The sequence below is a fragment of the Pagrus major genome, chromosome 9 (genome assembly GCF_040436345.1).
Source record: "Pagrus major chromosome 9, Pma_NU_1.0".
Classification (NCBI taxonomy): Eukaryota; Metazoa; Chordata; class Actinopteri; order Spariformes; family Sparidae; genus Pagrus; species Pagrus major.
Window position 1 is genome coordinate 3,109,948 of NC_133223.1, and position 24,268 is coordinate 3,134,215.

The following is a 24,268-nucleotide window of genomic DNA, read 5'->3' on the forward strand; positions in this document are numbered from 1 at the left end:
GTTGTAGGAGCAACTGCTCTGCTGGTCTGGAGGGGTGGGCCTTTAGCCTACCATGGATACCGGCTCTCTTCCCCCTCTTTTGTTTACGTTCGCACCGCTTCTGCCTTCTCTTCTTACAGTTGGCTGGCTTCAATAAGATCCCGTGCTGGCGTAATTTGTCCAAATCGCAACCAAGCGTCATAGTTTTAGCAGCCTGCGATACCCTGATTTTTAGTAAAGTCTCTCGGCAGTAAATTTTGCAGACTGAACATCTGGGATAGATAGGACACCCAAAACTTTCACTCTCGCTGATCCCTAGAGGGCCCGCTGCATCCATGTGTGCCGACGCCATAGCAACAGTTAGAAGTATTTTGTTACTTTATTGATTGTATATGTCTCACATCTTTATTTTATGGTATATGATGCACTAGTTCAATGGCAAACAGCAAAACTCGACATCCAGTGAAGTGTTGAATCTGTCCAGGTGTTGACAGTGGGCAGCAAGGATAATTGATTTACAATGCAGTCAGACTGTCAGCACAGGGAGAAGTGTTGGCCCAACTCCAGCACACTTGGATTCAAGTAAAGCTCACCATGAGATTTAAGTACTGATGTTTTTCTTGAAGAATGTTTGAGTCTGTTTACATTAACACGATAAACAGTGTAGGACTAGCAGTCCCTTGTAATCTCTGGGGGTGTTTATAAAAAGGGCTTTATATATGGTTTGTTGGATGTAGTCCAGTTTCAGTCTAGTTGCCTCATTTCAAGTCATTGTTTATCAATATGCACACAGCTACCATGAATGACATTGGGCACTGGCTGTGAAATTGAGTTCAATTACTGTAGATTTTACCAGTCATAAGGGGAGAAGTGAGGGTCTGGTACATGGGACTGCTGATGATTTGGAAGATGGATGCACTCACTGACTTATTTACACAAATTCAAACAAATGGCAAAGCTGTCACAATACTTGAGGGCTGCTCTCCATAATGAGCAGCATGAGATGAGCTGACGGGTGGATTTTTACTTAGAAGCAAACAAGGGTTGATGTTTGTCTTTTCAGTAGGAATGACTGATACCCTGATTTTGAGGCGTCTATGCAGTATAGAAGGGCTAAATAATATTGGAAAAACTGACATTGTGATATTTTGGTTTACTGCAATATATATTGCTATGTAGGAAAGAAATACTCCATTTGGAAATAATTAAACATTCTGGGATGACTGGGGTGATTTTGTAGGGGAGTGCATTTTATCATACTAACAAAGTAGGCCCTTTTTTACTTACTTTTTGTTGTCCTTGACGTAGAGACACATATTTTCTGCTTTTTGACAGTGGAGCCATTTATAGCTGTTGGTTTGTGTGTGTTAAAATGGCTTTGACACTTTGTGCACTTGGGTGCTTAATATACGTAGAAATCAAATGGTGGTGAAACAGGGTCCAAGGATACTGCATTTTGTGCAGATTGTAATGCCCTCTTGGGCACACTTGTGATTCTTGGATGTAAATATCATGATGTTATGTTTGATTCCTGTGTCTTAAAAAAGATTGACCAAGATGATACATCACAGATGTTGAAATTTATCACACCACACATATTTCTCAACATTTTTAAACAGCTGTGCAGATAACTGTTCAACTCAACATGAAGCTCCCTAAAGAAAAGCATGAAAATGTGGTCTGACATATGAATTAATTGCAATACAGAGCTAATTTCCAAAGCTTTTTGGAAGCAGGAATTTACCACTCAGTCAACAGAAAAGACAGAAATGACCCGGTACTCTCAATGTTGTTTAGTTAATTAGTCTGGAGGCTTTATTCTGTTGTTAATGATAAAACATTTTAAGCAAGACTGTTTCTGGTCAAGGTGCAAATGTGCCCACATTGTTACTGGGGTAGTCAGTAGTAGAGTTTATGATATGAATTCCTGGATATGAAATACTCACGGCAGACATGGCACAAATGCAGAATATTCCTATTATTTAATCTTTAGAAATGCTTTCAGTTTGAGCATTTACTTTTCAGCTTTTGCATTTTAAATGTAACTTTATTTATAGGTATTTATATATTTTACATTTTAAGTTTGTTTTTTGAATATTCCTAGCTGTGTAGAAAAATAATAATCTGGCAGTCTTCCGTTCCAATGACTTCTACAACTCTCATTTTTCTGTGATGGAATGAGAGGAACACAAACTAGTTTGTCACAAAAACATTCATGAAGTTTGGTTCAATAAGGAATTTATTATAAGTCTTCTAAAAAAGTGACCAAATCTGCTGGATCACAAATATACATGTTGCGCCTTGTATGATCAATTTTGGTGATTATAGAAAGTTGTGTCAATCAAATTTGCTTTATTGCATGGCCTCTAAACATTTTCTGAGTGTTTATGATTAATAGAAGCTGATGACGTCTCTGGGCCAATTTAAGTAGGGCTTGTTTGATACACACGTTAGACTTAGCCACAAAAACTACAATGGGAAAGTCTAAGGAGCTCATCTTTGTCTGAAAGAACGCATTATTGATTTAAACAGGTCAGGAAAGTCAGTTGGAGCCATTTCAAAGCAGTTACAGGTCTCAAGTTCAACTGTGCAAACAATTCTTAGTATAAAGTGCATGGCACAGTTGTGTCACTGCCACCATCAGGAAGAAAACACAAACTATCACCTGCTGCTGACAGAAAACTGGTCAGGATGGTCAAGAGGCAACCAAAAACCACCAAAAGGTAAGTCTGCAATGAATTAGAAGCTGCCGGAGGACAGGTGACAGTCACCACAGTCAAGCATGGGCTGAGAGTACCGTATCCTTCATGTCCCTTTATGCTAAAACTTTGAGTAGTCAAATGTGAAGAACTTCAGTCACTATAACAAGTCCAGAGAATGTATCATTTTCACCCACATTTATTTTTGAGGGCGTGAGAAGGTAGATACTAGATTTGAATTTTCATGTGAGCTATTTGAATTCTTAATTTGACCAAATTTGTAACCATCTTTATGCTGCTCCTTTCATCACAGGTGCTGGAGACCAGAGCTTGTTTACATCTCTATATACCTCATTGGCCCAACAACTTCCCAGGGAGCCAATGGAGTGGAGGAGGTGAGTACTGCCCTGGTGAATGCATTTTATGAAAACATTGTCATAAATATAATTTTAAAGCTGTTGATTTTTGTTGCCGCTGTGTCAGTACGGTCGATGGTCATTTTGGAGGATATAGTTAATGGGCTCCCATTAATGCAAAGGCCCTTTGCTGCGTGTCACCAGCACAACGGGGCGCCGTTGTGCTGGTGGCCGGGGCCGCTGCAGCGAGGACAAAGCCTCAGGGATGCCTGCTCTACCAACTGAGCTAATGGGTGCTCCGTTGTGCTGTTTTTATATGATGTCTGTATTGATATTCCATTTAACATTCTAATTTATTTGTACTAAGAAATTCAATGAAGCATATCAGAGATGTCTATCAGAGTTTTGATATGTGACATATTTTGATCACTGTTCGTCACCTGTGTTGTGGTGAGATCAACAACGGTGAATGAACACAGCCCCAGGGGTTCTAGTACTGAGAGATGTAATGTCATATTCTGGGATCTATAAGATTTGTTAAGTTGCTGATCAATCAAGGGATGTAATTGATTTTGAACTGATGAAGTTAGAATGCTGCAAAAGCCTGTATTTGATAAAAGCCTGTCTCAAATAAAGTTCTTGCTCACGCAGGGGTTTGATAGAGGATGGTATTAGTCAAAACTATGACAATAAAGTGATCTTCAACGCCTGACTAATTCACAGATGTGTTTTAGTCCAATCCTTGATTTCTAAGGGGTGCTCACTACAGGTTGCAGACCAAAATGCCTCTGGGCTCAATTAGATAGACCTACAACCAGTTAGAGCAACAAAACGCGGATGTAGCGCTGACAAACCAGGAACAACAAACCAGGAACGACCCTGACTCATCCAAGTCAGGGTCGTTCCTGGTTAGTTTTTAAACAGGTACCAGCTTGTATTACAGTACACAAAAATGTGTTTCTTTAAACATTTAACAAGTAAAAAATGACAGAGTGACAGAATCTTGAATCATATTTCATCAAAAATGCCTAATTTGGGAGTTTGTGAGTTTTGTGAGCCTGGACGGGCCTGCAGACTGGATGCTAGATGACCAGTATCACTCCTGTCAGTCATCGTGTCAAACCTGCTCCATATTAGATAAAGGGTTATGATTGGCCCAGTACCTGATCAGATTGGATGCAAATCTTCCTAAATGGGAGGGGGTCCAAACCAGACATCTGCCAAAGCAAATGAGCTTGACAGATCCGCCTGGTTCCCAGGCAAGGAATATTCCTTTAAACACTGAGAAAGCTGCTGATCCAGTGATATATAAAGGAGTCAGTGTTTCTGTTTATCCAAGAGTATGACTGTGTTTCTGGGGTTAAATGTAATATAGCCATATGTTGTCATAATGCAATAAAAATAATATTCATTGTAAAGATAATTTAGCTGAATCTATAAAGCTCCGCTTTGTTCTCTGTGCAGGACGTACGGCCGTGCGCCAAAAATGATCCACCTTGAAGCTAATTTTGTCCAGTTTAAAGAGGAGCTGCTCCCCAAGGAGGGCAACAAGGCTCTGCTCACCTTCCCCTTCCTCCACATCTACTGGACTGACTGTTGTGTGAGTAGTTTAACACACACATACACGCACATACCCTAACAACCTCAGTCATTAAGTCACTCAATAATTTAATTAACATCACTGGGAAACATTTATTGATGCATTTTGCATGATCAGACTGTATCAATATACAGGCAGGCTTGTTTTAAAATTATGCAAGACACAGCAAAGACAATCTTCTTTTGTATAATAGAGGCTTTTATAGAACAGAAAAGGAAGCCTTTTTTACCCTCAGGTGCACAAAAACTACACTTGCGGAACTTTTTAAAATACAAAAATGCAAACAAATTAGTGGTTGTCAGTTGCAAGAGGCATGGTTGGAAAAAAAAAATGACTGACTGACTGATGAATTTACGGGATTGGTCAAGGCAGTCAAGTAGTGTTTTGCTAGAGTTTTCAAGTTGTGGCAGTTACACAAAATCAGTAATTTAATGTTACTGCTACCTGACTTTTTCTGTCTAGAAAGTCATAAAAGCAGAGTCTTGGTGGAATTTATTTCTTCCATGTGTTCTTGAAGATAGGCAATGTCTGCATGTCTACCCTTTAAGAGTAGATGAGTACTTAGGGGCATCCTGTTTGGGAAAAATAGGTCACAGACAGCTCTGTATGCAAGATATGCAAACTCATATCACTCATGTTAAATTTATAGGATATGCAAGTTCAGTCAGTTAACAACACTCAGAAAATAGCATTTTCAAATGTAAGTTGTATTTTTTAAGAGCTCAGTTCTGTGGAAAAACATCAGATTTGTGTGTCTGAGAGGAGAAAAGAATATACTTTCAAATCTATCTGTATTGTTGTGCACATGGCCTTACTTGCACTTTTAGGACCCTGCTGTCCCCAGTCTAAACTGAACTTGACATCTGCTTTGCAAGGGTGCTTAGGGAAAGCAGTCGGGAGAATAACAGGAAGGGAAGCAGGAACCTGCTGCTGCTGACTGAGCAGCTGGTTAGTTTAAGGAAATGCTGTCATCAGCTTGTGACTCATGACAATTACTATGGACTGGACCTTAAGTGGTGTAGTAGTAGTGACTGAAACATTTTCAATTTTATACTGCTTGAAAATTTCCTTTTCAAAGTGTCACTGACAGCAAACTTTTTATAGTGTATATATATTAAATATGCTCTAGTTAACAGTGCTCTTACCTCCCTGGAGGAAAAATAAGGAGCTTTTCATTGCAAAAAAGTGAGAAATCTTTGTGCTTAATTCATGCAGAAACACAGGCCTATAGGTGGTGCAGGATGTATTAGATTGTCCAGTTTTCAGTTCCTTTATCATTAGCACTTCATTGCACAGGTTAATAAACTGTGATGTCATAGTTGCAGCAGTACAGTGTACTTCTCTTTAAAGGGGGAGGGTGTAAATAAAGAGGTGAACTGTAAAAAGGTACAGGTTGTCCTGCTGGACAAGCCATAACAGAGCCAGATGGAGATTCAGGAAAATGTTGGTCCAACCCAGTCTTGGCAGGTGTCTTTTTAGTATAAGCAGACAGAATGTGGCAGTAAGTTAGAGCTGCAGCCTCCCATACATTCTCTACAAGGAGCAGTAAATCTTTTGCATACAGAATGACAATGTGGCAGGTGGTGAAGACAGGTGGGCTGTGTGGTGGAGCTGTGACCTGGACAAAACCACAGTACACCAACTCATCAAAACTGTATATAAATAGTGTAAATTACGCAAAATTATTTTACTCTGTTGGCATGCACCTGCACCAACCTGTTTAACATGAGAACAAAAAACTGCAGCATCTAAAGGAAGTAAACAGTAGAGATAGTGGAGTGGCACCCTGGTAAAGTTGGGTCGTTCTTTGAGAGGACAGTCAGACAGAGGTCAGTTTACCTGAAAACACCTGTATGTTTTCCATTGGTGTGCACAGGTGTTATTTGAGAATCCGTTCAAACCTTCAGTTGCACAGTTAGATAAATACTTAGCATAGCAACATAGCAAAACTGTTAAGGGCTAAATGAACCCATTTCTGTTAGCATGTGATTGGGTATGCAGTGCCATTCAGCTACTCAAGATTCACAACCAGAAATGATTTGAATAACTTCACTTCCAAAACCTTGTGCAACACCAGTGCTTCACTTCCTCTCCCTCCCAATAGACACTGTTACATAATAAGTGACTGGACATTTTATATTCCGCCTCTACGAAGATCCAGCCCATTTAAAAGACTAAATTTAGCAGTCTCCAGTTTAATTAGTTTAGTTATCAAACAATGTAAACGTGCTGGCCTGCATTCTTTTCATAGTTTCAGTTTTCTGATATCATCTGATGTGGCGACTTCCTCCTTAACCAATGAACATCAACAGGAGTTTTACCTGACTCCAAAAAATCAGGGACGTTTTGTAAAACAAATGAAAACAGAATGCAATATTTTGCAAAACCTTTTTTTTTAAACCTCTATTCAATTCAATACAGTACGAAGATGTTTAAACTGATAAACTTCATTGTTTTTTGTAAATTTGCACTCATTCAGAATTTGATCCATTCTGTTTTTATTAACCTTTTACACAATATCCCTGCTTTTTAGGAATCATGGTTGTATCGTTTTCATGTTTTAACATAATGCTGGGGGCATTGAGGCAATCAGAAGAAGAATGATTTTTCTGCCTAAATAATTAATGTTTTTTACTGTACTTTAGGATACAGAGGTGTATAAAGGCTCAGTGAAGGAGGACATGATGCGATGGCAGAACAGCTTGCGGGCTCACGCCTCAGCAGACTGGGTAATCATCGTCGTGGAGACCAATGACAATAAGAAGAAGAACAAGACCAACATCCTGCCTCGGTCATCCATCGTGGACAAAATCCGGAGTGACTTTTGCAACAAACAGAATGACAGGTGAGGACCGTCCTCCCCATGAATGAGTTGAGTTGGGTGAAATAGGCAGAAGACGACGAGAATTGCTAGCGGACTGACTTCCCTCACAAGACATTGTCAATCCCTTGTTCCTCCTGTTGCTACAGTAGTAGAGGAAGTTGGGGATTGACTGACCCAAAATTATGTTTTACTTTAATCTTTTAATCTAACAAACAAAAAGTGCCAGAATATTATCTGGTTTCAGCTTTCCTCTGTTGAAATAATTTAATGAAATAGAATATTTGTATTTTGTACTATTGATCAGACAAAACAAGCTGTTTTATAGATTAAATAATACAGCAGTTACTGTAAAAAAAATGGGCTTGAAGTAATCATTGATTGCTGCTCTTTTCGTATCACAGCGTGCAACATAATCAGTACCCCTGAATATAAGAAATTGTATTGATTTAACCTCCCGTGAGTAAATTAAGATCAATGTCTTTTGATGCAGGTGTGTGGTGCTGTCTGATCCTCTGAAGGATTCATCTCGGTCTCAGGAATCCTGGAATTCGTTGCTGCTCAAGCTGCGAACTCTCCTTCTTATGTCCTTCACCAAGAACCTGGGCCGCTTTGAAGACGACATGCGTACACTCAGAGAGAAACGCACTCAGCCTGGCTGGAGCTTCTGTGAATACTTCATGGTCCAGGTACCTAGAAAAAAACAGGCATGTGGGCTTAAATTTTGCTAGTGGATCTGAATGAACTGAAAGGGCATAAAAAACCTGCATGACCCATCACCTAAAACGGTGATTCTCAACCTTTTTTGGGCCAGCGCCCCCCTATCCGTCATCCAGGTCGCTTAACTGGATGATGGATCAAATAAAATGTAGGCTGAATGTGTTCCTTGAATGTTGATGATCAATCTGTTAATAATTATATATTTTTTTTTATCAAATTCAAAACTGTGTCATTGAATGCCAAATGACAGATATAATTCATCTGGACAGGAATTAGTTAAGTTGTTATTACGTTCACAAGTTACATTCACAGATTTCTTTTTATTTGATTTTACTCATGATCTTGACAGCGGTAGCCTAAAAAATATGTATTGCTGAGATCAACTTAATTTAATTATCTAATTATCTAATCCATTAAAATCCATTAAAAAAATCAATTTAAGCTCAACTATTCTCCATTTTGAGTTTAAAATTATTTATTTCCATTGCCATTTGCAATTCAATCTTTACAAATGTTTCCAGATTAAGCAAGTCCATTTCAGCTTTTTAAATGTTACTTTTTTTTTTACTCACCTTAGCCTACATTACAGATTATCATTTTACATTTTAAATTAGCTTTTTCAATCGACTTTTTGTTTTAAGTATTTGGGGAGTTAAATAATTGTAGTTTTTAAATTAACTTTATAAATTGTATTTATTTTACTTTTAGTTGTCTATTTGGACTGAATTTTAATAATGGCCAAAAATGTCCATACAGTGGATGCTCCGCGCGCTATGAGACTGGAATAGTGAATTTCTGAACAACCATTTCTGACTGAATGTATGAAAGTACCATATTATAATGCTAAACAATCATCAGATTTATGGTTACTCCTAATCTTTAACCCATGTTTGTATAGTTAACAACGTAACACACCTGAGGTGGATTAGGAAATCAGAGATGAACTATGAGCTTGGCAGTCTGCGGCATTTCTATGCCTGTACGCAAGTGAAGGCTGAGAGAGCTGGCCCACCCCTTGCACAGCGCACTAATGACAGGCTCATGAGGAGGAGAAATCTCTCTTCTGGAGTGAAAGTGGCAAAACGCAGCAAAAAACTAAGTGCTATATCGTAGGCAACTGGACGTGTTTCAGTTTCTTGAAGATGTTTCACCTCTCATCCAAGAGGCTTCTTCAGTTCTAACTAACTGGAAGGGAGTTGCAGGCTTTTAAACTATGCGTGGGAGTGTCCTTCCAGTCAGTTAGAACTGAAGAAGCCTCTGGGTGAGAGGTGAAACGTCTTCAAGAAACTGAAACACGTCCAGTTGCCTACGATACAGCACTTAGAATTACCATGACCTGGATGACTGATAACCTTCACCCAATAAAAACATTGAATAAATGTTTTGAAATCTAAGGGGGAACTCCGCCCCCCCTTGCAAGTAGATGTAAATTTCAACCTGTCTTAGTGTGCAGCGCTTAAGTACTCCAACATGGTGCCGGATTTCTGGTGTATGACTATTTTAGATTGAAAAAATATCCACATGGGATTTGTTTTTGACGTGGTTTAACAAATCATCTTCAGTGAAGCGAAGGGTAGTTCCACCTGCCAATGGTATGAGGCCAACCAACAAGTGCTAGCCAATCAGAGGCAGGGTAGGGCAGGTCTCGTCAAGAAATGTGAGTGCGGTGTGGTAGCCCTGCAACTCTGCTCATATAGAAGAAACGTTTATTAAACCTGGGTAAGATACAGCCTTACTTGTGAAAGGAGTTAAGAACAAATAGCGCTGGGCATGGATGGAGGAAAATAGTGGATAATAGTGGAGCTGAGAAGTGGTCCAGCACTTGGTGCCACAAATTGAGGGAGCTGGGTGCTTGCTTCTGCAGCGTGTGTTCAAATAAGCTAATGTACGGCAGCAGCGGGAGGAGAGTGCTCGCTCGTCATAAATTATATGCCAGTCACAAAAGTTTGGTCTGTGCACTCTGTCATACAAGTACAACATCGGAAACAACCGCGAAAAAATACATGTGTGCACGTTCATAGCAGAAGGAAGCACTTCAAAGTTGTCAACTTGTCACTTTAAAGTTATAGCAGTATTGTTTACAGCTGCCATTCACATGCATACTGCAATGTACATATTTCTATAGAGAAGTAAATTTGCAAAGCACATACTGAGACATTTTACTGTGCAAATGTCTTCAAATGTTGCATAGTTCAAGTCTCACATGTGAGTATGTGTGTGATTTTGCAGGAGGAGCTGGCGTTTGTTTTTGAGATGCTGCAACAGTTTGAAGATGCCTTGGTCCAATATGATGAACTAGATGCTCTTTTTACCCAATACGTCCTTAACTTTGGAGCTGGAGGTAAGTAATCATCACTTAGTACTAGGGCTGGGCGATATGGCCAAAACTGTTATTACGATATGTTTTTTTATATTGATTGATGTCGATAATTATCACGATATACAGTATATTTAACAATAATAATGTTGAATTGACAGTTTTAAGAGTATTTTCCTTAGGACAGAACCCAAAACAAACCAGAAGGTTAATTATGGTTTATAAAATACAATTATTTATTGTCAGAATGAATAAGTGACAAACATTCAACAGAACCAACCAACCAAATGGCTTTATGTTAAACACTGAATAAATAAAATGATGAATGTGTACAACAAATTGCTTGTTTCAAACGTGTCTCAAACATTTTAGAGGTAGTATACTGAACTGAACATTATTAAAGAAAATAAAATAAAAAGGTCACTGTTGAGGATGATTATGCTACTGTATTCTTTGAATATTGCACATTCTTGAGCTTGCAGGTAGTTGTTCAGTTCAGCTTTAATGCCTCTTGTTCTGTAAGACCTAGTGTGGTTCGGACGTGCAACCAGACCACAGATCAGCGGTGACATATCTGAGCTGCTCCTCTAACTTTACCCTACACTCTGCGTAGAGCTGATTTTTCAACCGTGCTTATAGGCATCATATCTTTAGCGATACAGTATGTAACTGCGCTGGTTCTTTGTGTCGCTTCAGTTTCTTTTCTTATGGGGTAATGGCTGAAAAAGCAGCAGCAACTGTTGGTTGTCGAACTGAAGTTTGACTAGTAGAAGCAGTGAGGCTGGGGTGTTGGCTACTTGAGGGGAGGCTGACGCTAGCATGATAGCGCTAACTCATACTTTCGGAGTACTGTTTGGGATGGTACCTTTTGAGATGATGGACGAGGTAGGTGGTGTTTCCAGTTCTGCTGAGGACTGGTCGCCGACACATTTTGCACCTAATGGTGGTCTGTGCTTTGTCAGACTTCAGGTAGCCGAACTATTTCCAAATAACCAAAGTGGTATGACCTTTCTTCGGTACAATTTCTTCGTCTTTGTCAGTTTCCTCGCACTCTGTTTCGCTAGTCGGACCGCTCATTGTCTTATGTCGGCTAGACACACAGGTGGTCACCGTCATTCTGAGTAGTTGTGAGTGGGAGGGGCCGGAAACATGTATCAACCACATGCATTTGTTTCTCTGCTGTGTGATTGGCTGTTGATGTGGTGTTTTCTAGGTAAAGGAAAACAGACTCAAAAATAACTATATCGAAAATAAATGTCAGAAATTTATCATCGTTATCGTGGAAAATTTTATCATGAAAATTATCGAGATCGTTTTATCTCCCAGCCCTACTTAGTACTATTATTCGTTTCAGTATGGCAGTCCTCTTGAGAAAAATAATCATTTCTCTTTCCAGGATCAAAGGACCAGTCTACTTTTGATTTTGGGCTGACTGTTTTGTATGTGACCACAGATACAGCTAACTGGCTGGGCTCATTCTGCGCCCCAGTGCGCAGCTGGAGTGGCTTGCTGCTTCGGCGGCCTATAGACATGGAGAAGAGGGATGGGATCCAGCGTGGGGAAGCCAGCCTGTTAGATCTGAGAAGCTACTTGTTCTCCCGCCAGTGCACCTTACTCATCTTCCTCCAAAGGCCCTGGGAGGTCACCCAGAGAGCCCTGGAGCTGCTGCACAACTGTGTCCAGGAGCTACGGCTGCTGGAGGTAAACCAACTTCTACTGTACCCTTTCTTTCATATACATATTTTTTCTGCACAGCCAATTATGGATAAAGCAAAATTTTAATGGGTCAATTTTGGATTGAAGTATGCCCTCCTCTTCATCAAAAATTAATTGTCTCTAATAGAGACTACATAATTTAATCTCTTAGGAAAGATGATTGAAAAGTATTCATCTCATGAATGTTTACATTTTACTAGACACGAGGTCAGGAGTCGCCCAGTTAAATGAGAATCATCATTAGCCACACTGTAATGTTTGGACAACAAACCTACATTGAAAACCTAAATGAACTGAATCTCTTTCCTCATCATAATACTGTATGTTGTTCTTTTATTCAGGTGACTGTTCTGGAAGGGGCGCTTGACTGCTGGGTGTTTCTCAGCTGCTTGGAGGTTCTGCACAGGATTGAGGGCTGCTGTGATCAGGCCCAGCTAGCTGCAAACTGCTCCCACACTGTCGGCCTGTGGGCTTATGCCACTGACAAGGTAACCAAAAATACTCGGATCACTTGTGTTACTTCCAGGTAGTCCACTGACGGTATCATGACGATATCATGTGTCCTGATACCGTCAGTGGACTACGGCTTAGTTTTTCGTAAGTTAAAGTTAAGGATTTTTTGATTTTATTTTGACATAGGAGTCTAACAGTAGTTCTCTCATAATAAAAGTGTTTTCAGATCAAATTCTTAATTCTTGATCTTGTCTCATTTCTCCAGCTGAAATCTCTTGGGGAGCTCTGTGGCCTGGTGTCAGAGAAGGGACCCACATCTGAGGACCTGAACAGGACTGTGGATCTGCTGGCTGGACTGGGGGATGAGAGGCCTGAGACTGGTGAGACTCAAATCTTGTAATTTATGACATTATGTTTACATCATGTTATTTAGGGACTGACACCAAGCTATCAGTCGGGAATGTTTGAGCCATGTGTGGTTGTCTTTGCTTGTAGTTTTTGTGTCCTGAACCTTCTCGGCTTTGATTGGCCCTCATCAGCAGCAGTTCAGCTGATTCAGGACTGACTGCAGGTCTGACAGATTGATCTGTGTTTTCACCCCTGTAGAGCAGTTGCTTCTTACTTTGCTTCCTCTTTTTTCAATAAACAAATAAACAGCACCAGCACAGCACCAGTTCCAACGTCTTATCAGACATATACAGTATATTCTTAAGTGTATCTTTCAGCAGACATAAAGCAGTGCCTTTTAATGTTTTGTATTTTTTTTTTTTAAGTCAGCTTCGTGTGTCAGGGCCTTTCAGGTTGGAATTCCTTTTCACTGAAAAAGGTGTCAGCGTGTTCAGTCAATCATGTTGACTCAGGCGCAATGTTCTTCATTACACCTTAGTCAATTTTGAATTGGCTGACTCTTATTTGAAAGACATTAATTATCTGTCTGTGTCTTCTGTTTTCCTCCACAGTCAACAGTTTGCAGAGCCCTTACAAAAAGCTGAAAGAAGCCTTGTCGTCCGTGGAAGCTTTTGAAAGGCACTATCTCGTAAGTTAGTTTCTTGTGTTGCATACTGTATCAGTAGTTGGCAAATCAGGAAGTGAACACACTTTTTCTTAGTTCCTAAAATCATTTTTTTCTGATGTATTTTCATAAAACCTCAGTAGAAACAGTTCAGTTGATTATCTTTTTCTCTCCTCTGCACTCTCACCCTCTTCCTCCACCAACACCACCTTGTTGGCCACACTTACATCAGGAACTCTCTCATGCTGCTATGGAGATGTACAGGGCCATCGGCCGGCTGAGGTCTGCCAGACTGGTGGGAAAAAGCCTGGCTGAATTCTACATGTAAGGAAAATCTGCAAGGTCAATGAACTGTTTCAAAGGCCCTGCACATTCACATTAGTATTGCAGAACTGCCAATCAGTCACTGCTTGTAAATACCCACGCACTGCTGAGGAGAAGTCTAATCGGGCAGGATAAATAAAAACTCTAATATGGTACAATGGGTGTGATGGGGTTTTAAAATCAATATGAAGCCATAAAAGTGCAGCTGAAAACCCCTCACATTTCTCAGAGATCCAACTAATCATGCTGTGACAGGTTTCCTCTTGCTCTGTTTAGTAGGCTTGGGCCCTTATTAGATATTATCGAATATCACAATATTTAGGCAGGAAAATATAGTGATATAAAATTTTGGATTTTTTGCCCACGCCTAGTATTGGGCGTTATTGGCCAATCTCTGATGTCATCAGTCACCATCTCTATCGGCATTTACTTTGGTCATTAAATTAAAGTTTATTTCCTTTCCAAGTAGCATTAAAAAGATTTGTAGACAAGCATACATTCTGTTGGTAACCTCTGTTTTTATAGATGTGAAAACGAGGTGATGTATTTGTGTGTTTGTTAGGAGGAAGGGGGACCCTGAGCGGGCAGAAACCTTCTTACAGGAAGCTCTGAAGTCGTATGTGTCAGAGGGATGGAGCCTCCCTGTCACTCACACCAGGAAACAGATCGCTGAGTGTCAGAAACTGCTGGGCAGAACTGATGAGTATCCTTTCAATCACAAACTTCAACTCCAGCAAATATTGTTTTGCTTAAATTGTGCAAATTGGGCCTGTATGCTCCAAAGCTAATTTAGTGGGATGGTTTTGGTGTTGTTTGATAAACAGTTACACAATTTGCAATACAAGGAGAGATTCATGAATCAATTAAACAATTCCACACCCTATGTATATTCTTATTTTTGATGTATTAACTTCCTAAAAGTAGTTTTATAATCAAAGTGTAATAGAAGCCACTACATCAATTTAAGACAATTATTAAAATTTAATTTAAAATAGTTTTGTGTCACACAAAGTTGTTCAAATAGTCAAGGCTTGTATACAAAGTTTTATAGAGCTGTACATTAGAGAGGAAATGCGGTAATCAGAAATATTTTTGAGTTTTGAGCATCTTTCCAGTCAGGGTTTGAATAGGTTGGCCTATTGATGATACAAAATCTTATCTGACATGCTCGAACGTCCGAAAGTTAAAAAATGGTTCCTGTGTTGACCAGCACCCATGCACTAGTGTTTGGTTTCCTTTACAAGCCACTGCAGCTACTTGCAGACCAGTGCCTTGTTGGCTGGTGATGTGAACCTGACCACTGAGGAGAGGAAGCACTTTTGTCAAGAAATTCTGACCTTTGCCGACAAGTCTGGAGACCCATGTAAGTGATCATAACAGATACAAGCTTTAACTTTACAACAGAAAACTATAAGGGACGGGCATCCTGTGCACTATTTCTACTATTACCTCACTGAATAATTGATCAATATTTGTCTGTTGTTTTGTCTGTCATCATTTTCAGTTAAATGTTAACCACTGTTATAAAGCAGCATGTGAAGTCAATTGAACGGCAGGCTGCAACAATACGAACAATACTTGCATGCTTTTTTCCGCAAATGCATTTTAAAAATGCTTAATAATGCAAACAGCCCGTCTATTTTTCTTTAGTACTGTGGTTCTCAATCCGGTCAAATAAAATGTAGGCAAATTGTTTTCCCTGAATGTTGATGATTAATGTTGTGGGTAAACACACCGACCTCTTCAGCCTTTCTCCCAGTCTTCTGCTACTCCTGTTGCTGCCATGCCGCTGCTTCGCCACCAGGCCTGTCCGCTCTACCTAATGAGCCTAGAGATACTGCAGCAACGACAGCCAATCGTGGTGTGTTTACCAGGGAACTATGTCTCACAGTCCACTACATCAGCTCCACTACTGGCTGTTTAAACAGCCACAAGAAAAACACAAGAACAACTCAAAAACACCAGACAACCACTGAACATACAGTTAGGAAATAGTATGCTAGATAACTCATTATTGTCTCTTCTGTAGTCTAATTGAATTGTAAATTCATTGTAGACCACTGCCTCCCTCCTTCTCTCTGGATGTACATTGGACTACCAGGTCACCCTTGGGGTGTGGACACAGGAGGACATCCAAGAACAGGCCCTCACCCATTGGCATGGGTCTCACTGATCTCCCTCACTCTTGTCCAGTAAACTACAAGGTCCACAAAAATCTCTGTCAGCGTAACTGACATGTTATTATTTCTGTATGTTCAGTGGCCATCTGGTACTAATGGGTTGTGCTTGTGTTTTTCTCGTTGTTGTTTAAAATAAACACGCAGCGGTGGAACTGATGCAGCAGACTGTGAGCCATAGTTGCCCCGGTAAACACCCAATCACAACTAGCTATTGCAGCTGCAGTGTCTCTGGGCTGGTTAGCGGACAGATCGGGTAGTGGAACAGCGGCAGGGCAGCCCGCCTGCCCATGCTACCTAACAAGCCCACAGACACTCCGACAGTGATAAGTGACCCCGACAGGAGCTGCAGAAGACTGGGAGAGAGGCTGAAGAGATTGCGGTGTTTACCTGTAAAACTACAGCTTATAAACTGTCAAAAACCAGAGCTACTCTGTGTGTCTGAATGATAGGTGTTAAGCTGCTTTCTTGCAAAGTTCAACAACCGAATATTCCAATTGTTAATTGTAACCACGGCAATAACACAGCATTCACAGTGTATCATTGGGAAAAGTTAATGCTTTCAAGAGGAAGAACCTCTCTACTCACAGAAAACGCCATGTTGGTGAAATTTTATAGATGATACATTGACGTCCGTTCCTGTGCAGGAAGCATGAAGCTGTGCTGCAGAGAACTGACAGCAACACTGAAGTAAAAAGAGTCGTTTTGCTATGAAATGATACACTAACAGTTATTCTTTATAATATTGCCACATTCTTGGAAGAATCAATTGGAGTGCAAATTTCACCTCTTCTTGTTGTGAATTCCTGGTGTAAACTTGCTAACCCCCCCTAATTTCACTCCAATGTCCCCCTTCCAAAAGTATTGCTTCCAGCGTGCCCCCGACATTTTCTGAATGTTCCCTGGGGGGGGGGGGGCGGTAACGCCCCATTCAGAAACGCTGCTTTAGCAGGTGCCCGCACCACATAAGTCTTTATGCACTTTAAAGTGTCTCAATATTAAAATTGTTGGAGGAAAACATCACTCCACTTTATGCTGGGGCATTTTCCAACTTTGTCCATTGTTTCTTATATCAGCTCATCTCATAGTACGTTATAAATAAGAACATCATTAATTAGCTGTAAACACCTGCAGTAGTCTGTACTTCATTAACACCACATTGTTTTCTTCCTCCTCAGCTCACAAAGTGACCCTCAGTATGGGTGTATTCACTCAGCTCACACGGCTACAGTTCTGTCCGGCCACAGCCTCAGTGCACTCTGGAGCTGTCCTGCAGGTGGAGCTCACTCTACGATGTTTGATGCCTGTGTCAGTGCGCATACAGCAACTAGCTGCCAGTATTCACTTTGACCTGGAACGCGGAGGGACTAATGGAAGGTCTAAGGTAGCTCAGAGACAAACAAACCCAGGGACAGTAGAGTTTCTCCAGGCTGATTCCTCAGCAGCCCCCCCCTTCTCAGCTGCTGGTCCTCCTTTAGAGCTGGATGAGATTCAGGACAGGAGTCCTTCAGACAATTCTCTCAACTCTGCAGGAGTGGTGTGTAAAAACACTCATCTGGTCATGCGCCGCCATGACAGCAACTCACCACTGGACACGCTCAACTGTGTCAGCCCTCCTGCTGTTGCCATGAAGGAAGGAGGACAGATGCTGAAAGTGCAGGATGTAACATTAGAGCCTGGGAATAACAGCATCATATTCACAGCTCCTGTAAGAGACACTTTGCTGCTGCTTCAAATGACATAACAAAAATGTGACCTTCAGAGAGGGTTAACTAGTTTTAGTGTTTGACATTCAGAAAGAGGTTGGAAATATATCTGTTTGTTTTTAATGTTTTTCATTCTCATTTTTTCTCTCAACCTTTGCTTATCTGTTTCATAAAACTTATTCTCTAACTTTTATGCTCTGTCACTCTCATCTTTTCTCTGTTTGTCTCTGTAGAGTGGACAACCAGGTACTTACACATTGCGTCAGCTGTATGCCACAGTGGGTCAGGTGCAGTTTGTGCTGCCTCATATCTACCCATCGGTCCAGTATGAAGTCTATTCTCAGGAGCCCCAGCTCACCGTGGAGCCTCTCTCAGGTCTGAATCTTTTATATTTTGGGTGACAGGAATGCTTCAAATCAGAGGTCCTGGTATCAGTCACAAGTTTGCTTGCTTCATTTCATGAAACACTAAAATAACACATATGTTTTTACTTAAGCACATTCATTTATCTTGACAGGAAGACATTCTTAAAATTAGTTCTTATAAATCAATAAAATGTAATGCTTGTTTTAGTAGCTGCAAAAACATTTATGATTGTACTTAAACCACATTGCATCACATGTGTAAGTGTTGCTCACTGTAGTTGTGTTTGTTTCCAGAGCCGCTTTTGGCCGGTCTCCCTCAGATGGTGAAGTTCACTCTGTTGACAGGTCACTACGCTGTGAAGAAAGGAGACGCTCTGCAGCTCAGCAACACAGACACCATGCCCATCTTGCCCTCCACCAGCTGCACCGCCTGCATTAGCAACCCTGCTGCTGGTCGGTACACAGTTACCTAGAAATAGACCATTATTTCAGTTTTGGGTTTAGTTCACATTCATTATTTTCAATAATAAATTTAAATTGATTTTTTACTCTCTACTTTCATTCTTTCTAAACACTATGTTTGAAATCTGGTTACCTACCAACATGCCCACAGAATCTGGTTTCTCAAGCATAAATCTACCTCTGTTAACTGGTTTACTCAGCTGAATGAAGCCATGTCTCCTGTTTGCATAATTTTCATTAATGTCCATTAAATCAGGCTCCTGCAGAAAGCTGACCACAGCCAAGTATTTGCATGCCTCTAAACATACTGACTTACATATGTACAGGTTTAAAGTTCTTTTGCAACCTTCCTGTGTTCAGAATTGGTGGGTGAAAGCGTCCTGTCCATCCAGTCTTCTGAGAAGGTGACCAGCATCAGCCTGCCCCCCACCCCTCCTTACCACACTCTGGAGTTCCAGCTGGAGGTTCTTTGTGTCATCCCGTCTGGAACCGACCGGCCTGCCAATGAGAGGCTGACTAACGGGGAGGTCCGCCACCGACCACGCAGCTACAGTCACCCTGACACACCCATGACCGCCATCGACCAGAGGGTGAGGGTCTCAAACAAATGCACAGTTTTAGTTGCAATTTATCTTATCTCATTATGTTTACAACTGTGATTTAAAAGCGTAGGAGGTATCTATACAGTATATTGTATCAATGCATTGAATTTAAAAAATTTTTAGAGCTGCAATGATTTGTCAATAATGGATCAGTCTATTGATAGAGAATCAGTCTGCAACTATTTTGATTATCGATTTATCATTAAGTCCTTTTTCAAGTAAACTGACAATGTGATTTTTATTTTTTCCAGATTCTTAAAAATGAGAATTTGTTGCTTTTCTTAGTTTTACTTTATAGAATATTGAATATTTTTGGGTTTAGAACTGTTGGACGACCAAAACAAGACATTTGATCAAGTCAGTTTGGGCTTTAGAATATTATAAAATACATTTTTCACAGTTTTCACATTTTACAGGCCAAACAATTAATTGAAAACATGATCTACAGGTTAATCTGTAACAAAAATAATCATTAGTTGCATCCTTCAAAATTTTAGATGGATAATCACTCCTTGTAACCTGGGTAATTAGCTGTCTGACTGTCACATGATACTTGTCTGTCCTCAGATGTCTATTGACTGTCCGTGGTCAATCTACTCCACACTGCTTGCTCTCACCTTCTACATCCCCTTCAAGACCAAACACTCACTGCTTTCTGCTGGTAACAGGTGAGCCTCCATTCTCCAAGCAAAGTCTGTGTCACAAATAAGAACAATCAGGTTTACAGTACCACTGATATTCTTTCCTAATCATGTTTCCAAGATGGTGCCATCTTGTAATGTTGAACTAACAATGTTTCTGTCATTCTTTACCATATGCATCCTCCAACCCACTCATACACACTTCTGACCTGCAAGTTTCTTTCCTGACCTGCAGGAAGTACATCCAGGTGTGTGTGCAAAATGTGTCAGATGTAAACTTCACACTGGCACAAGTGAAGCTGACAGAGAAGCAGCACGCATTACTGGAGCTGCAATCCCTCAACACTAAAACGCAACAGGTGAGCAGAAAAAAAAACTACACACATATCAAGTGTCTACAGGGTGGATCAGTGGAGAGTTTCCACTATTTGAAAGAATAGTTTTGTGTTTGAAAAATATATACATTTTATAATATTTATGGCCAATTATGGGAAATTAGTAGAGATGAGAAAGATGAGTTCTAAGCCTTCCATCTAGAAAGAGCTGAGCCTGAAGATTAAGCTCTCAATTTACCAGTTGATTTATGTTGCACGCTTCATTTATGGTCAAGAACTCTGGGAAGAGGCCAGCTGGGGTGGTTCAGGCATCTGATTAGAATACTTCCGTGTGGAGGTATTCTTAAAGTCTGTCAGTATACATCTCAAAACTACATCGTCCATGAATATATCTTTTATCTGGTGTGCGTATAGCTTTTGTGCAGTAAGCACAGTGTGTTCTGCGTGTGGGAGGTGAGGTGGAAGGACGACCTGCCCTCCTGTCTCCAGTGTGTTTTTTCTGCTGACTTCTCTCCGTTCAACCAAGACATCTCTTCCTTCAAACCCTTCTACTACCAGTTCCAGCTCGAGAGAGTCACTGTAAGTCGATGTCAACTTTGATTTGGTTCCTTTTACCCTTCAGAGTTTGAGTGGAGCTGTAATTGTGTTGTCAGTAGCTCAAATATCAAACAGGAAAAATGGCAAATGGTGCAGTAAAGCTATTGTTGAATGAAAACATGCAGAAACTATTATTATTTGAGTTCTAGTTGTCTAAGCTCTCTTACAACAATAAGAGAAGTTCTCTGCATAAATAACCTCTCTTTGATGTTGTCAGACGTTGTACAGTGTGCGAGCTGAGATCTTGCCTCCTGCTGGTGAGCAGTACTGCCGCTCCGGTTTGCTTTGTGGGCTGGAGGTGTGTATAACACGACTGACTGAACCTGCAGAGGGGGAGATCGCAGAGGACAGCAAGACTGACACTGATAGCCTCAAAACCACAAAACTCATGTATGAAGGTATGTGAAGAGAACACCTTATTGTCTGGGTTTGCTGAAAGGATGAACAAAAACTGAGATGAATGAAAAATTCATTATTGATTCAGTAACGTATATTTACAGCGTTTCAAAGGTGAATGAAAACAATTTTTTTGTTGCTAAGCATTACTTTAAGCTCTGGTCATTTGTGATATAGATTAAATGATAAAATGAAAAGGTATAAAAGGAATCATCATATGACAAACTTTAAGATAAAAGTAACATATTCAAACAACTAATACCAAAAAATGTGTTGTTCAACTTTTTTTCTGGTTATGAAACGGTCTCAACTTAATACAACTTAATGCCTGTCATTGGGATGAATAGGTCATAAAATGAAATTGCCTTTTTTTATGGCGTAGTCCTGAAGATGAATTGTGGAGTTTCACAGCCTGAGGAGAGAAGCTGCTCTGTATAGTGATACAGTACGACACAAGTACACTGTTTCGCTTTTGCCCACAGGCGCTGCAGGACTAAACAAAAAATAAAAAGTTTGTTGTTGCAGCTTTAACCAAAAAACATATGAATTGGTTTGCTGATTAAGGGATTAGTCAACTGACATAAAATTAATTAGCCACTGTAAATAATAGTAACAATTAATAATCACTGAATCACTTCTATGTATTTTTACTTGTAGCAGCTTTATTTTTCTGCAATAAGCCCTTTGTTCTCCTTTGACTCTTTCACTTTATCTGACATTCAGTAGACTAAATAATCTGCTAGATGAAAAATAGTTCAAAGGTTAATCATTAAAGAATATAAGGAAATTGTCATTTGCAGACAAAATTCAAAATAAGAAAAGGCTTAACATTGAGAGTTTTTATCAATTTTCACAGAAGCCCAAATATTTCTAGGAAGAGGAGATTGGTCACTTTGTTGATTAACTTGTTTTCTTTAAGTTTGTATATGTTCATATTTAGAGTCATTATAGAAGGATCACCAACTGTAGAAGTGGCAAAACACCCGTTCTCTGTGCAGCTGGATTGTTTATATACATTGTTTATTTATTTATATGTGTGTGTCCGTGTGTGTGTGTGTCCGTGTGTGTGTGTCTGTGTGTCTGTGTGTCCGTGTGTGTGTGTGTGTGTGTGTGTCCGTGTCCGTGTGTGTGTGTGTGTGTGTGTGTGTGTGTGTCCGTGTGTGTGTGTGTGTGTCCGTCCGTCCGTGTGTGTCCGTGTGTGTGTCCGTCCACAGTGGCTGACAGCAGCAGTAACTGGGCGGTGTGTGGGAAGAGTTCAGGGATGGTGTCGATGCCTATGGCGGCCAGAGCCACCCACAAGGTGCAGATTGAGGTGATGCCTCTGTTTGCAGGACACCTGCCCTTCCCCAAGATTAAAGTGCTAAAGTACTTGCCTCACACTGCAGCAGTGGCCATCCAACCAGATCCTGGTAAGACCCCCCAAAAGTGAAACCACAGATGTATCTTTGTGAAGGAACAAAGACTTTAACTACCTAGAAAACAAAGGAGATGCACCCTTGTTGATTTTTCCATCATCTCATGGCATGTAGCATAGAAAGCAGGGGAAACCATTTGAATTTTTTGCCATTTTATAAACTAAACAATTAACTGATTAATCAGCAGTTTTAATTGATATTGAAAATAATATTTAGTTGCAGCCCTAAGGACAACACAAGAAAACTTTAAAAATTGTTATTATCACAGCAAATGGCCTTCTGACGACATCCTGATCTTTGTTCCTTGCCGTCCTCAGACAGCTGTGTGGAGAATGACAGTCTGTCCTTGCTGGACAAGACACTGGATGACCAGGCGGACACGGCGAGCATCCGAAGCCGGGGCAGCGTGCACTCTGTGGGCAGTGGCGACCAGCAGCAGAAAGGCGTGGCCATGCCGCGTCTGGAGCCTTTCAGCCCAGGACAGGTGTTCAACCACAGCAACACGCAGCAGGTCCTGGTGCTGCCCGCCACCGACGACCACATCATGGAGGTCAACGCCACATGACCCTGGCGGCAAGACCAGCTGCCCCCCTTCTTATAGAACTGACCCCAGGCCCTGGACAGACTCTGCGGAACATTAGCTCTGGGGCAAATCTGGTCCATGAGTCCATGTCAAAGACCACTTCAGGTTGCCAGTATGGACCCACCCCTAAGCATGAAACGTTCACATCATTGGAGACATTAGGGACTAGACACAGTGACGAGCCAATGACATCTGCTGATACAATTTAAATAAAGATTTTTCTTTGCCATACTTTGTACATAGCTCATTGGTTGGATTTATAGTTATATAAATATATAAATGCATAAATGGACTGATCGATCAGATCGGCGCCTGTCATGCTCCCTCAAACTGAAGAATAACAGGCCTGATTGTCCCGTGATGCACCAAAGCCCTAGATGTGTGTATGTCTCGATCAGCTACTCAAGTACTGTAATTTTGACTGAGTGTGTGCTTAGCTGCAAGTGCTGTTCCTGTGCCTCTCCGGCTGTCATTACTTTTTACATTTGAGCCTTTACTGTGATGATTACGTTCAAGTTACTGAAATAAGCGGCTGTTTTCTTCAGAAATATTACACAAAACAAAACCAGGTGGATTGACAAACTTCAGTGGACCTTTGGAGACATATCCATAATCCTCAAAGACTCTTCTTTCCTTCAGATGCAAAAAATATTCTCTCTGGTGTAGAATAATTTTCCTGATCAGATAATATTAGCATGATGATTCTATGATGTGTTGGCTGACACTGACCCATAGTAGCCCAAAGTGCTCCTCCAGCACAATTTAAAATACAGTGAAACGAGAGAGTATTGATATTGGTGCTGAGTGGAGTCAGTCCTATGTACAGTCGTGTTCAGATATGTAGATATGTAATTTATGACCCCATAATTGCCTTATCTGTTGAAGGAAACATTTTATCTGATCTCCTCATATACCTTTCCTCCAGATACTTTCATTTGTTGTTCTTAACATCTTTGTTTGGGTCACATGACAGAAATGCACCTTAATAAACA

At 40.6% G+C, this 24,268-nt stretch overlaps 1 protein-coding gene across 1 annotated transcript in view; it reads left to right on the forward strand.

Moving 5' to 3' along the window:
• Window positions 1–23,507, forward strand: part of trappc10 (trafficking protein particle complex subunit 10) — a 28,482-nt gene extending 4,975 nt beyond the window's left edge. The window contains exons 2-23 of the mRNA XM_073473578.1: window positions 2,992–3,073; window positions 4,499–4,634; window positions 7,280–7,479; window positions 7,949–8,144; window positions 10,405–10,516; window positions 11,946–12,193; window positions 12,550–12,696; window positions 12,927–13,041; window positions 13,621–13,697; window positions 13,906–13,997; window positions 14,560–14,700; window positions 15,251–15,360; window positions 17,353–17,882; window positions 18,114–18,255; window positions 18,540–18,698; window positions 19,068–19,297; window positions 19,877–19,977; window positions 20,186–20,309; window positions 20,700–20,864; window positions 21,100–21,280; window positions 22,493–22,687; window positions 23,011–23,507. Of these exons, the coding sequence (XP_073329679.1) occupies window positions 2,992–3,073; window positions 4,499–4,634; window positions 7,280–7,479; window positions 7,949–8,144; window positions 10,405–10,516; window positions 11,946–12,193; window positions 12,550–12,696; window positions 12,927–13,041; window positions 13,621–13,697; window positions 13,906–13,997; window positions 14,560–14,700; window positions 15,251–15,360; window positions 17,353–17,882; window positions 18,114–18,255; window positions 18,540–18,698; window positions 19,068–19,297; window positions 19,877–19,977; window positions 20,186–20,309; window positions 20,700–20,864; window positions 21,100–21,280; window positions 22,493–22,687; window positions 23,011–23,258 (3,731 nt within the window). The 3' untranslated portion in view covers window positions 23,259–23,507. The remainder of the gene's footprint in view (window positions 1–2,991; window positions 3,074–4,498; window positions 4,635–7,279; window positions 7,480–7,948; window positions 8,145–10,404; window positions 10,517–11,945; window positions 12,194–12,549; window positions 12,697–12,926; window positions 13,042–13,620; window positions 13,698–13,905; window positions 13,998–14,559; window positions 14,701–15,250; window positions 15,361–17,352; window positions 17,883–18,113; window positions 18,256–18,539; window positions 18,699–19,067; window positions 19,298–19,876; window positions 19,978–20,185; window positions 20,310–20,699; window positions 20,865–21,099; window positions 21,281–22,492; window positions 22,688–23,010) is intronic.
• The last annotated feature ends 761 nt before the right edge of the window (window positions 23,508–24,268 follow it).